Raw genomic sequence first — 15,874 nt, forward strand, 5'->3', positions numbered from 1 at the left:
CAACCGCGCACCTCACCCCTGACATTCGGTGGTTCTAGACCAGCAGAGAGTTGGTTCTGCTCTAGAACCTTTTTTCATAGCTGAGAGCTGAATCTCTCGCAGTCAAAACACAAAGAACTGGTTCTAAATTGAGCACCGGCTCTGAACTGGCCCAGAAACTGCCTGGGTGGAAAAGGGGTAAATGAGCCCTGAGCAAGTACAAATGTCTAATGCAAGAAAGACAACTGTTTAACATTGTACTATAATAACATATGCTTATATTTATAAAATCATATCATATAATACGTTGATGACAATCTAGTTGTATATGAAAATCCCTCTGGTACCCTTTTCACATGGCTTAAAAAAATCTGTGTAGAAAAAAAAACCTTTACAGCCGAGGTATATTCTTTGTGGACATGACATTTTACCTCATTGAATTCAGACAATTCCAGACCAGTCCTTTTTAATTTGGATCCTGAAGTGAAGAAGATTAGAAAGCCCCGGGTCTAACAGTCAGCTAAGAATGGCTCATTTGGCGTACAATGGAGCACACTGTTTGTAAAGCAAATAGACAGCAATCCTAGCTCTGAATGAAGGGCCTTGGAGCTGTCAGTCACTCTGTTTACATGCCTGCTTCAAAATCAGGTTATTTAGAGAAATCAAATTAAGGCTGGGGATTTTCTGTAAAGACCTGATTATTTTAAAACCCACCTTTGCTACTGATCACATTTCTGTGGTTACTGATTCCCACATTTGAAAGCAACCCAGACAGTCTAAGTGTATTAGTGATATAAGACCCTGCAGCCTAATGAGGTCTTTTCTTCTTTTGCCAATGCAACATTCAGGCTGACAGCATACTGATAAAAAGGTTGCATAGTTTTCCTTACTGTATTCTTTCATCAGTCTGTGTTTGTCTTAATCTCTCATAATCTTTACATGTTTTAAGGTTGCATGGTTTTCCTCATTGTATGCATTCATCTGAAATAATCAGTCTAACTCTTTAATCTCATACTTCAAGTAATGGATCCAGGTTTGTTCTTTCTATAGGTTTAAGTATTCAACTTACTGTAGGGAGCTGGCACTAACCTCTTAAGTGTAACACAGTCATGCATTCTGCCTTCATTAAGTAGGGTTTTAGTTACATGGACAGAAAGCTATTTGACGGTAATGTGATGCTTACAAGGTCAATCAAAGAAAATGATACCCAATTTAAATTGTAAGGGGTTGAAAGCAAATTGAGCTAAAATGTATGCTGTGTTTTCTGTGGTTAAGTGGTTTTGGTGAGGGAAACTCTTTTCTGAACTCCTTTAAAAAGTCAATATTAAATTATTAATAATCAATTTGCTATTGGTTGTTTTTCTTTAGCTGTTATTTTTTAAACAAAGGGTGGTTGGAAAGGTGAATATTTTGCTGGTATTCATTGGTTGCAAATGTAGATATGTTAATCATGAGGAGTAAAAAACAACAACAGGGGGAAAGAAAGGGGCAAAGTATTTAAAGAAAGAATAGTGTGGGGCAGTTTGAACAGAAAGAATGCGTCAGAAAACGAATAGAAGGAAACACTGACTGATTGACAGGTTGTGTAAAGTCTTTAGACCCTACTGTCTCCGGTGTTTGTGTTTCCCTCAGCATGGGGTCCTGTCTTTCAAAATAATACTGCTCTGTTTAAAAAGGGCCACCCTGGGGCCACCAGGTCTCCTCGACAGAAAGAGTCTGTGTGTGCCAAGTTTGGAGAGTTCGAGGCTTGTTGTGCTGAAGTGTGGTCTGTTGTGTTTTTCCTCTTTGTGTGTGTGTGAATAAAAAAGAAAGAATTAGGTTTTTATAGAGGTGTGTTTTGTGTGGATACTTGTATATGTGTGTGTGTGTGTGTGTGTGTGTGTGTGTGTGTGTGTGTGTGTGTGTGTGTGTGTGTGTGTGTGTGTGTGTGAGAGAGTGTGGGTGTGAGCGTGAATGTGTGTTCATGGTTTTCAGTGCATCTGAAGAGGCTGATTACCCTATTCACTGGTGGAGACGGACAGGTCTTCATTCAATGTAAAAGTTCCTTTTTATTTCAGTTAAACTCTCAATTATCCTGCTTACTCTAACAGTCTATTGAAGTTGCTGGCCTTAATGAAGCAATCATTTATTTATGCACAGAACAAAGGCACGGCCTGGTGCTGTGTTTTGGCAGACTGTTCCTATCAGCATAGCTGCCACCACTGCTTATCCAGCCTCCCAATGCCAAGCAAAGAGAGATTTAAGGAATCTTTGGAGCGAATTTCAACTGCTCAAACTCTACTCTGAAGCAAACTGTATATATAGCAGCACATATTTCCATGAATTTATGAAGCGAGAAAACATTGCTTCCCAAACCCACTTACTCTTTTGTTATGCTGCTGGGACAATATGTTGTTGTGTGCTTTTGATGTGACTGCAGCAAGTCAAAAAATGCAAGAGAACATCCCTCCTGTTCCAATTCCTACTTTTTTTCAACTTGTTCTGTTAACACTTCTATTATAAAGTAGATCCTTATTTTTGTGTATGTAATATCATCTGTTAATTACATTACTTTGGGAATATAAATGCAGTTTGTAGGTTAACCGTAAATACCAGAAAATGTTACCCAAAAAAAAAGCAAAAAAAAAAGAGAAAGACAAACCTCATGGGAGCCCATAGTACAACATTCATTCTCCTGGAATATTCAAAGACAGGATTTTTGAATTTCATTGATTTAAAACAGGGAAAACAAATCCCATTTGACAAGCTGGCACTCGTATTCATGTTTGGCAGTTTGCCGTTACTGGAGAGTGTTGTTGTGCAATTCAGATAGGAAGGATATGTCAAGCAAAATGTGCTGTCAGAGTCTAAATCGTTTTGATGTATTTTCTGTAATTGAATGTAATCTGTCAGTTACATAATAGACTTATCATACCGGTGCTAGTATTAAAATGCATGGCGTGTCCAAGTTCTTATGTATACATTTCTGCTCTTGTTCAGCTCTCTTTTGTCCGTCCATCCATCCTAAGCCCATCCTAATACATAGACAAATAGAGATACTCTCCCAGGTCCTTCCAGAATTTAATATTTAACTAGATCTGCCCTGTTACCTTCACACACCCTCGTACAGCCTTATTAAGTTCAACACATAAATATAGGTTATCCATGTATTATGGTCTTAATCTAACCCATGACCAGCCTGGGATCTGCATGTGTGTGTGTATGTCTGGTAAGAGATGTTTAACCCTCACTGTTAAGCCCAGCTTCACACTAACATACACACAAACACTCACATCATTGATCCCCTTCTCACGCAAAGCCACTCAACACAAGGCAGCTCTAACATTTTCAGCATTCTGCAGGTCAGGACCAGCGTCAGCATTAAGAGCTCTGGTTCCACTAATTGTGCACTTATCGAGACTCATGCAACTCTTAACTCTCCCAAAATAGCTCACACATAAAAGCATATAATCACATGGATTTTTAAACTGGTTAAATCAGCTCAGACCTTGCATGTTGCAGACACGATGCCTTTTAGATTTGGGGAAATGGGCTTGCTTGTAATGCTGTTTCTGGCACAAACTTATCTTTCTTGGTCTGAATGTAAATAAATTCTGTTCTGCAGAGTTCATTGTTAAGACATGAATAAATATGCACTGGTTACAAAGCAGTGAGTTAATCTACTGCATATGGTGCTTTTTGTCTTGTCCTCATCTATTTCCCATCTACACCTCCCAACAGTGGTCCAAGCCTCCCACGCACTCTGACTCACACTGTTAGTCAATTTCAGTCTCCCCACCTCCCCGACTTACAGATTCTATTAGTGAATGTTGGGAGTGACTGAATAACACAGTTCGGTGGGTTATGAAGCTGACTATTACTCCCTTTCCTGAGTAATGATTAAATGAACAGCAGACATTTTGCACAGACAGTGTTTTAACCAAGGATTTAGCTGGTGAGAATTACAAAGCTGATATTTAGATTTTGACCGCCAACACCCTCATATGTGAGTTGTAATTGTAATTGAGGGGTAACAATTATTCTTACTTCTAGTTTAATTAAATTTTTAGAAGTTATTTTAAGTTTCTCAATCAGAACATAATGCATTCCACTGAGCCCCTGAAGTCCCCCCCCCCCCCCCCCCCCCCCCCCCCCCCAAAAAAAATATTCTTATCTTGTGCCCACGAGATAATTATATTGCTTGAATGTTTCTATTCTATCTATGATATTAGGCTTTATGACTCAATTTCTTTATGCAATGAATCTGAACTAAACAAACAGATAGGCCTATAAAACTTGGGACTAATCCTCTGTTATATTGATTTTATGATTTTACTTTTATGTTCAGTATTTTGTGTTTAAAACTCACATCAAACAATTTTAATCTCAGCTCATCACATACCGACTGTTTAGAAAGCGATGTATGTTTATGATCTTTGGGACTGTTTTAAGGTACGTCTTTTCGCCGTTATTAAACTCAGGTGCTGTGAAGTTTCAGAGATGTCCGAGCCGCTGCAGCGTCCAATCAGTGAGTAATGTTCGATAAGGGGGAGTGTCTGTCAGTGAAATGACTCCGGCTGAGCCTGTTGTCTTTCAGTAAGCGAAGTACTATGTCTACAAGAGCAGCTATAATATGAAGTACAACTTTATTAAATTAGTGTCCTCTATTTGGCTTTATGTTGACAATATACATCTGAATTTGCTGGAGAGGTTATAGTTATATTGTGCGCACAAAATAAAAAATATTTCTTTTTGGGACTTCAGGGGGTCCGTAGCATTCATTTTCTAAATCTTTTAGTATTTATTTAATACTTTTAAATTGAATTATTTGCACCAGTTTGCAAAACGCAAACTCCTGATTCCTCAGAAGCATTTTTGTAACATAGCATAGATGAAAGTGTTTAACAGATGGGTAGGCGCAGGCAGCTTGGATGGTGTTAGGACATGTGAGGGTGCCATCTGATTCAACTCCATTGTCTCACTCTTGGCCCCCCATCTACATCTCTATCATTTAATGTGACCCTCTCTCCTACGCCTCTCAGTTTCTTTTCACACTCACTTTCACACTCTTATTGTGTCACTCTTTGTTCGAGCTTGTTTGCTATACCTTTTGGATGGTTTCTGTCTGCCTAGGAGTGTGAGTGTGAGTGTGAGTGTGAGTGTGAGTGTGTGTGTGTGTGTGTGTGTGTGTGTGTGTGTGTGTGTGTGTGTGTGTGTGTGTGTTGTCAGCGCACACTCATGTGCTTAGCTCTGTTATCCTGAATGAGACGTGTCCCTGTGAGCCTTCACATCACCTGTTGCCATGGTAGTTAAATAGGCAGAGAGGGAAGAGGAGGAATGGAGAGACAGATAGAAAGACAGACTGGCAGGGCAGAGGACGGGATGGAAATTGGATGATGCGTGCATGTTCTGGACTAAACCAAGGAAAGGCGGGGAAGGCGGAGGAGGGGAAGGGCTGTTATTGAGAGGGAAAGTGAGGAGATAGAACATTTATATTTGTAGTTAGGTCATTGATCTCTGGTGCCATCTGTCTTGGAAGATACAAGTAATAAAGGGTCTGTTAAATCTCTATTCTTTGTAGTTTGAGCGGTATTAACATGATAGTAGTTAGGTATGTTTTATGCAATTGATAATGTATCTTAAATGATACAAATTAAAAGACAAGCCTGTATTGTTGCCAATATGAGGCCCCAACAGCAGAGATAGAAAAACAATATACTGTTCTCTACTTCAAGCTCCTGTGAGGAACTTTCAGTTTGTGTTTGTCTTTTGTGTCATCTCACTCCTCTTTATTTTAGTAGACAAGTGTATGACTCAGTGGAAATGTTGGCCATGAAAATGCAAAAAATAAAGGGCCATTTTGGCAGTGTGCAGTTAACCCATGGCATCCATCCCCTTGCAGCGATTTCAGACATATAAAATAACTTGATAGAAATAGTCTGTCTTTATTCTGAAGTCCTGGTTTAATGTTGTAGCTCATAAAAAGGTATCAGTATTAATATCAGTCTGTTTTATAACCAATCAAAGCTTCTAACTGGAGCTTAAACCAGGATAATAAGCTTTCCTGCACCTGATTAAACAAGCACATATCCTTCACTCTCTCTCTCCTTAACTAACAAAGCCCAAGCTTAAGTGTGAGATTCCTCTTTGTTTTTTCACCATTCATTGATTTCTTACCAGTCTGTAGCAAGTAGTAGAAGTAATCTACAACCTGTGCAGCAGGATTGATCTTATTAACGCTTGGTACTATTTTTCTTTTGCTATTTTACCTGGATTCAGCTCACAGCTCACAGCTACTTGTGCTGGAAGTCTTCATTCGGAATCCCAAGCCTACTGAGCTCTGAAAGAAAGGCAACTATAAACCAAATCCAAAGCTTAAGGTTTCCACAAAACATTGGTGGATTCATTGGTGGAAAGCTGAGTCTGTGTTAACGAGGTGTCAATCGACATTTCGTTTATAGGGTTTGTTCACATCTTAACAGGCCTAGATATTCAAATTTAAACTGTATAGCAAATTAAATTGTTGGATCTAGTGTTGTAATGCAACACCAGAGAAACAGTGAATTGTGGCTTTTTTTATGCTAAAGAAAAATATAAAAAGAATCCACCTTGACTAAATGTCAATCAGGTTAAAAAGAGAAAAACAAAAAGTCTGATGAAAGTACGAGGTTTTCTGAGAAACAAAATATACCCAAACCAAAGTTTTTAAAAAATTCAAGTTGTAAGGTAGCTATCTGTCTTTTCAAAGGGAAAGTAAGTAGATCAGAAAATGTATGGGTATGATGAGATAGAAAAGAAGCAGGGTGAGTGAAAGGAAACATTGCTCTGAGATTGTAACATTTAAAAAGATACGAAAGGATAAGCGACACAGTAGGTCGACAGTGTTGCCAAGTAGCTTTTTTGTCAACATGAAATGACAGGATAAAAAGGAGGGGAAGTCTATGAATGATGATGTTAGAAGAGAAAAATGGAGAGGGAAAAGTGAAGGAGGAGGACAAGAGCATGTCAGCATAATTGCCAGGAGAAAATGGGAGGCAAAGAAAATAAAAGATGAATACAGGAGAAAGAAGATAGGAGGGAAAGAGGAGGGGAAATGAACGTGAAGGGGAATGCCATTAATGGCTTTGTCGGGTCCTCCTGACTGAACGATGGATGGACACGGATAAACGAACAAATGAATGAAAGAGGGAGAGAGTGTGAGAGAAGGGTGCCCCTTTCTTAACTGTCTTTTCAGAGATTAGGGAGGAGAGCATCACACTCTGTTCACTTCATCTATTCATGGCCAACGCCTGTCTCTCTCATGAGCATGTGAGAGCAGAGGAGGGGCCGCACGTAGCCAAGAGGGAGTGTGTGTGTGCTTGGTGTGAATTTGTATATAAGCACCATATGTTTATGATGGGAAAAGTGGAAATATTTCTGAGATTAAATCTTTTCAGTTTGAGTGTAGAACAGAGAGGCTCAGGGAAGAAAACAAAGGTATACTCGACAGAAAAGATAGAAATAAGAGACTAGATTGTATAAGGAGACGGAGATAGAGGGATCATGTAATTGCTTGGCAACTGTGAACTGAAATGATGCACTTCGGGAGAGAGACAGAGACAGAGAGAGGGAATGTAATTGGCTCTAATGTACGGATGCAGTGAAGGTGGATGCAGATAATAGCTTAAGTGCGAGGAAGAAAAATGGAGTGGCTGCAGGGAGGCAGAAGCGAACAGGAATATTACAGTTACTGCAGAGAGACAGAGAAATGGAAGATCTATTTTAGATCTAGTTCTTATTGGAGAGGTATTGTTGCAGGAATGTTAGATTGTATTGTAGCTAATGGAGTCAGGGCTGATATGGTCTGACAGCATCTGTGCTGCAGGGCCTTACCGACTAATTTCAGAGTGAGATAGAGAGAGTGAGATAGAGATGCTTAGCATGTGAGGGTGATGTGTCCAGATGGCAAGGTTGAGTAGCAAAAAACTTGATCTGTCTCATCTGTCAGAGAGAGAGAGAGAGGTGCAAGAAATGGTACACTGCATAGAGCTTGTGCATTAAAAGATCAACATTTTGGATTTTTAATGTGCAGGTTCAAGGGATTGAGGTCAGACAAGAGTCAGTAAAAACATGAAAGAGCCAAACATGCAGTACAGGTTTCTAAGAAGACTTAAAATATTCCTGAAATAGTTTCATAGCTCTTAATAAGATCTGCTTTCTGTTTGAGTGGTTTTCTGCATTATGATCCTGACCTGGAGGCACTCTAAGGAGGTCTTAACAGCCATACACACCAACATGGAGATATGAAAATCTCTGATAAGCCTTACCCAGGCAAAGACAGCATTGCTCATGAAAATCTCAGACCAGATAACATTCCGCAAAACTTTGCCGAACACCAGAGCACTTAGTCGGACAACTTTAGTCTTAAATGTTGGATTTTTTTCAAAGCAAACTTTGGTGCCAGTTCAGGAGCTGTTTCTTTGGAGGCTTAGACCCAGCAGCCTGTCACCTTGATCTGACCACAACACAAAGCCGGCGACAGTTTCAGGAAGCCAGTGTGTGTGTACATGTGTGTATGTGTGTGTCCATCTCAGGTTCTCACACTCTAAACACTCTTTCCGATCCATTTGACTCCCTAATCCACCGGGAAACTCTTTTCTCCATTCCACCCCAGTTTTTCTCCTCCCTTCCCTCCTCCTCCTCCTCCTCCTTCTCCTCCTCCTCCTTCTTCTCCTCCTCCTCCTCCTTCTTATACACAAGGAAATGTATATGAGTTTCTGCAGAGTTGGCTGACTGGATTTTCTGCTACTGATGTATGCATTTAACTACACACATACCCCACACATAACACCCAGTGGCTAAACAGTCTACTCATTAATATTACACACTTATAAAAACCCAGAGAAGCTTTTACGATTCATTGAATTCAAATTCGCGCTGCAAAGACACCTTTTTACTTTAAACAGAAAGGGGAAAACTGAGGAAGTAAGTGAGAGAGAGTAAATAGGAAAAGGGTGGTGTGGAGAAAGAAAGAGTGTTACTAGTCATAAAATTAAGTTGAGCTATCAGACTTTTTTGTAAGTTGTCTGGTTAACATTGTGCTCAGTGATGTCTGTCCTAATATTAACTTCACATAGATAATTGTGGCCTGTAATGTTGACTGATGCAGAACAGGCCATAAAGATGCAAAAATGAACAGAACACTTTTCCAACTAATCTTATCTTTTTATTCGTATATGGCTCCTGACACAAATGTAGTTTATCCTTCTGTAGATGGTCGTCATTGTCTTCCATATGTTAGCTTTCGGGCAGCATGTCTTAGGCTAACTGGCTAACTGGCTAGCTGATGACTGCCTATACTGTGTAAGAGTGCACTGACACCTTGTTATATTTACTGGTTATTACACACACACACACACACACACACACACACACACACACACACACACACACACACACACACACACACACTCTGACCAGGACTATTGAGAATATAATACGACTTATACCAGAGCAGCTTGGTGCATTACATTTTTACATGCAGTACTCCCTACACTATTCACTGCTGTCTGCGCTGCCTTCTTTTCATGGACAGCTTTACAGTGGTTATTATTTGTCTCCTGCTTGCTAAAAAGTGTAATTACTTGCATTATGTGAAGGTTCTCCTTTTTCCATCTGTCCTTCTTTTCAATTTCTTTGTTGTTTTTTTCCTGTATGTGAAGTTTTTTTCACCTCCCTTCTTCCCCCTGGGTTTCTTTGGAAAGAGGGAGTAAAGTGAAAGAAACTTAATCCGTCTATTGAACAAGAGATGGACCCGTCAAGGGCTTTTTTCCCCCCTCTGTGTCAAAAAAACCACCCTGCTTCTCATTACTCTTCCGATTCTGAGTGCTCACAATTGCCTCTGTAAATCACACACTCAAATAAACCAATTGTTGAATTAAGAATTAGACCTTTTGTCCATCAGTATTTTATTGCGTAATGTAATATTTTGCTGGATAGCTGTTAGTCGAAAGCATAGTGTATTTAAATTTGCATTATATACATTGTATATAGAGTCTATCGTCAAATAGTTAACTTTCCCCTTGATTTTCTGTCATCTCTAGGCGCTCTTTTTCAATTATTTTATTGTCCAGTTTACCTTAATACTAAATGTGCATTTTTTATGTTTTTATTATTAATAATTTGTGCAAACTTCTGATAAATTAAAATGTTTTAATGCCAAGGCTTGATATTATAGGGAAACACTCTTCAATTGTACCATTTGTCTTGCTTTTGGACGAAAGTGTTTCCCACATCACAAATGAATCAACATCACTCGTGCTGCAACAAGAGCACTAATGAAGGATCAATCTGTGAATGTCCAAAAGGGTTTTTAAAGATATAATTCCCAAATGACTGAGGTCAAGCCACCATTCATATTGTTTAAAAGCAGAGTGGGGGAGCCATCAAGCTGTTGCATTACATGATGGATGGTGTTTTTGTTTGGTTTGCACAATGACCTTTTAGAAATATAGATTCCAGTTGGTGCTTTATGTCGGTCAAGCTGAGCTACAACATTTTATTCTGTACATGTAGTTTTCCAATTTTTTATCTTTTTTGTTTTGACCAAAGTACTTCTGCTTAAACCATGCAAAGTGTCTGTATTGCTGCAATGGTGATGTTGATTTGCCCTAAAAACCATCTTCAATCATTTTCTAATCGAAGGTCGAAACTTTGACTTAAAAAAATGTGCATGCTTGTGCTGAAACAGGGTCACTTAAATTCAAAGCAGACATCAGCAACATCATATCATAGAGCCATGCTAATGCACTTGGATGCTTTTATATTGGGAATTGCCTTGGCAAATGAATTTGCTCAGTCATGGCAGTGCTAATTTCGAAAGGACTGCAGCTCTTTCATTTTTCAGGTACATTGCAGTAAAACACAAATAAATAAAGAAGGTCCATTGAGGGATATATAATTACTTAGCCTATTTTTGGTTATATTGTAGCTTCATCACAGGTGCACTGCAGACATGGCTGCTTTCATGTCAGTTTAGAGAAGCTGCAATGCCCCTGGACACAGATCTATTGTGTGCCTATTGGCTGTAATGACTGGAAGTAAATTCTCTTCTATGTTATTAAGTGGATTCAGTCCACTACTCATTGATGGAAGGAAGGAGAAACAAGCAGGGGAGAGATTGATTGTGGGAAACTCATGCACTACATTTCCTCCACGTCTTGTAACCTCTTCTTCTCATCTCTCCATCTTTCAGTGACAGTCTGCACCTTCAGGCCAGGATTGTATGTACTTCTTTGCTTCCCTTTCGCTGGCCCTCCACCACAGCTAACAAAACTAAAACCCTGTAGTCCTTCACAGAAAGCTGATTGCCTCCTCCCTCCTTTCCTGTTGGGTGGCACAGTTAAACCACTTAATATCAATATTCTCTTTGTGGTAGGAGATGGGGGGCAATTGCCTTGACCGTCAGAATAATTGCATACAGAAATCACACACACACACACACACACACACACACACACACACACACACACACACACACACACACAGTCATGCACTGGCAAGCATGATAACTGGGGCAGACTTGTACAGAATACAAGAACACTGACACACATCCACACACATAACCCAACATGCACAGGGGAAATGGGCAGAATGGGGACACTCATATTCGTTGTAGAGTTAGTACGAGGACACATGAAGAAAGGCTCCTTTCTGCTGCTAAGGGAGACACGCTCATGCAGAAAGCACCTACCACTCGGTTAAGTGTGGCCTTGGGCTTGTATTTGAAGTATGAGTAAGGAAACGGACAGTGACAGAGTGTTTTCACAGTGATAAAGCCCAGACCAGTTATTGTTTGGTATAAGAGACAACTCTCGGATCCTAATTGATGTTAAAAACTCTTTGCACATTTATTGAATCTGCTCATTGTCCCAATGCCCACACTACATTATGGAGTATGGAGGATAGAGGGTTACATACAAAGATGTAACTGAGATAATGCCATGTGTAACTGACATCAGTATCTGTAATGGTAGACCATGTAGATTCTAATGAATCTGTTTTATTTGGACATACACTCAGTTTCCACTTTGAGGTACACCGGCAGTCTATTGTAGTGCATTGTAGTTTTGGGTTATATTTGGTAAAATGTGTACATTAAAATACCTGTTTCTTATTGATGTCATATTTAAAGATGATGAAATCCACTATTTTTCAATCAATCACACCAAATCAAAACGAACGCTATCTCTAGATGCTTTTACAAGGTCTAGACCTTACTCTATGTCACGTTATTAACAAAGACCCAACATCAAGACAGGAAATATTTTTGAATATGACTCTACAGAGGCTTCATCAAGAAGCATATAAGCACTTGTAGCAGGGCAGGTATGTGTTTCTGAAACTTTAGTTGGTTTAAATATTAAATTAATTAATTAAATTAAATATTTTCTGTTACTAAAGAGCATGACTGAAAAGATTACATGGTATACACTACCAGTCAAAAGTTTGGACACACCTTCTCATTCAATGGTTTTTATTTATTTTAATTATTTTCAACATTGTAGATTAACACTGAAGACATCAAAACTATGAAATAATCTGGTTTGGCCATAATCTGGATTACAACAGAAGTCAAATAGGGCTATCCACTGTGTACTAACCCTACCTCTGAACAACACAACTGATGGTCTCAAACACATTAAGAAGGCAAGTTATTCTACAAATGAACTCTTGACAAGGCTCATGTTAATTAGAAACCATTCCTGGAGACCACTTCATGAAGCATACTAAAAGAATACCAACAGTGTGCAAAGCTGTCATGAAGGAAAAAGGGGGCTACTTTACATAATCTAAAATCTAAAATATATTCTGTTTTTTTCAACACTTTAATTAAATTATTCCATATATGTTCTTTCATAGTTTTGATGTCTTTGATATTAATCTACAGTGTTTCAAATAATTAAGATAAATACAAACCCTTGAATGAGAAGGTGTTTCCAAACTTTTGACTGGTAGTGTAGATCATGTAAAATCCAGGTGTTGCAGGTTCAAATTAAAAAACATATTTTACGTGATTCGTAAGTAGCATGTCACCATTATTCAGGACTTTCTTTTGATCGGGCCTTGCAAATAGGATTCTGATCAACTCAACTCAACTCATTTTTATTTATATAGCGCCTTTCATACATTTGAGCATGCAGGCCAAAGTGCTTCACAAAAGAACCGAGAGACAGAAATAAACAGCAACAGATACGATACAAGGCTAAAAAAAGATAGAGGAATGTGATGTGAAATACTTTAAAAATAAAATGAAATAAAATCAATTTAAAGAAAATCAATCAATTAAATAAAATTACATAAATACCAGAAGAAAAAAATAAAAACAATTAAAAGAGAAGAAGATAGAATGAAATAAAAAATGATGCTAAAACAATGGTCATGAAAGTAATAAAAGTAATAATGATTAGTCAAATATTCAGGCACAGCTCTGTACAGTTGGCTACTTACGCCTCACAGTTAAAGTAGTCAAAGAGGCAGCAACACTTTCCCACCATTTCATCACTGTTCATTGCAGAAAGTGCTTGTGAGTCAGTGTCTAACAGTCAAACATAATTATATATTAAGAAGTTTTTGGTTCAATCACAGGGCACAATGAATAGGAACTGAGCTGCAACATATCATCTTCTCTAATAACACTAAAGACCAAGAAATGCACTTTGAGATTAACCAATGACTAACCCTTTTTCTACCGCTATTCCCACAAAAAAAGAATATTAAACTACACTGTTTTATGAATAAAGTGCATCCCTCATTCATTTGCTATTCTGTCTCAACACAATATGTTTAATTTATCCACTCAACTACAAAGTTTTGTCCTGAATCAAAGCTCCTTCCAGCCTCTCTCTCTGTCCCCACCATGAGAAGCTTGCGTGCAACACACAAGAAAAATTAATGCATGGGTTGTAAAATGTGTGAATTATTGAATGAACCACAGTGGTGTGTGTGTATGCCTGTGTGCATACTTACAAGTGCTTCTGTGCAATTCTGAAAACTATGTCAGACAGCTCATGCACGGCTGCACCCATTTACTGGTGGAACATCACTCCAATGTGCACATCTAGAACATGGCAATTGAGAACGATCAAAACACACTTGGTAGATCCGACTCCACACACACACACACTCATACATTCAGTGATGCATGGGTATTTGCCTGAATGAACTCATACACTCTGTAAGCACATACTGTAGCTTTTGTGGTAAATTGTCAATGAAAAGGCACTGTTGTGTGTCACGTACACATATTTTATACACACACTCATAGTGCAGTATTGTGTGCGATCAAGCTAAGTGTTTTGATATATTGTTTTGGTCTCTTTTCTTTGCCGTTACAGTTCTGCTCTGATTTTCCTGTTATCTCTTTGAAAGCCTTCATTGAAAACTTTACCTAAGTGCAGCCACATGATGTGAACTTTTGAATTGCTGAATAGATGCGGGTCATTTCCCACACATAGCCAAATGTAAACAGCTTATGATGGACTTCGTATGTCCGGCAGTTGCTGATCAATGAGCGCATCATTCAAATATTTTAAATACTTATGGTGTACATATTGCACAAAACCAGCAAACAGCTCAAATGTAAGGTGCTAGTATACTTATAATACTGCATTTTCCTACAAATCAAGTCTATCTGACAGTTAATGTAGCAATCAAATACCAGTATATTTTTAAGGATAACTTGTTTCTTTGGAACAAATTGAGGAATACTTCGTCAGACTGAGCAGAAGTAGTCATCACCTTAACCATGCTGACAAAGAGAGACCTCTGACAAGTGATTGTAGCCTACTTGTTTTTATATAGAATTTATTTGTATTTAGCTTAGCGTCAGCAGAAGTTATCAAAAGAAGCCTCTCACATTTCTTCAATCATTCTGGGGATTTGAACCAGCAGCTTGAAGGTCCCCCGCCTGATTCTCTAACCTTTACACAGCTATCAGAGGAAACAGATCTCTCATCTTCAGTGTGTGGACAGCCCTGCTGTTTGTTTGTTCAGTGGATTGACACATGGCTGCGGCTCAACCTTCAGAGGTCCGTCTTTGCTGTCCCCCTACTTCAAAGGGATGTTTGGTAATCTGATTGCCGCTATACATATTTCATGAGCTTGTAAATATTGATGGAATATTAAGTAGTATGCGTTGCAGCACAGAAGTAAGGACTTATTTGTCCTTCCTCTGGCACTCCCTCCTTCTTCTTTGATGGCTATTTCAGGGTAAATATGAGCCTCATATGTGCCACTGATAGTGGTAAACTTCTTCCCGAGCCCATCCTTTCCCACTTGCATGGCAGATTTAATAACAAGCTTGTCAAGCTGGTTCACCCTGATATCGTGATGTAACGTGAAATTTGGGTGTTAGTTTTGTGACTTTTGATTGACTGTTCACTATAGTTTTCTTTGCCTAATGTAAAAGATCTTTATGACGTGTTCACACATGAACTAAAACCTCCTAATTTCTCTCCTCCTCTGTCTCTGCAGCCTTTTCATCCCATGGTAAATCTGGTGTGTAGTGAGGACCTGAGGATGTTCCTGTGTGCCCTGTACGCCCCTGTGTGCACTAAGTATGGCCAGGTGTCCTTGCCATGTCGATCCCTCTGCCAGCGTGCCAAGGATGAGTGCAGCAAACTCATGGAGATATTTGGACTAGCTTGGCCTGATGACATGGAGTGCAGCAGGTGTGTATGGTGATTGCATTTTACATCAACTCAGTAATTGAAAATATAAACACATACAAACATTTACTCATGATTGGCTCATATGGGCATGATAATATTGGAGAATATATGTATTGGTCAGGCTCTTGGATGTTGAAAAATATGTTCTTCCAGAGCAAGTAATATTATTCCAATGCTTTAAAATATAATGCTGAACAATTATTTTG

At 38.9% G+C, this 15,874-nt stretch overlaps 1 protein-coding gene across 1 annotated transcript in view; it reads left to right on the plus strand.

Moving 5' to 3' along the window:
• The window catches only part of LOC117810988 (frizzled-3-like), a 30,631-nt gene that overhangs the window by 7,168 nt on the left and 7,589 nt on the right, over window positions 1-15,874 (plus strand). The window contains exon 3 of the mRNA XM_034681012.1: window positions 15,472-15,668. Coding sequence (XP_034536903.1) covers window positions 15,472-15,668 — 197 coding nt within the window. The remainder of the gene's footprint in view (window positions 1-15,471; window positions 15,669-15,874) is intronic.

This window comes from Notolabrus celidotus, chromosome 3 (assembly GCF_009762535.1).
Source record: "Notolabrus celidotus isolate fNotCel1 chromosome 3, fNotCel1.pri, whole genome shotgun sequence".
Taxonomy (NCBI): Eukaryota; Metazoa; Chordata; class Actinopteri; order Labriformes; family Labridae; genus Notolabrus; species Notolabrus celidotus.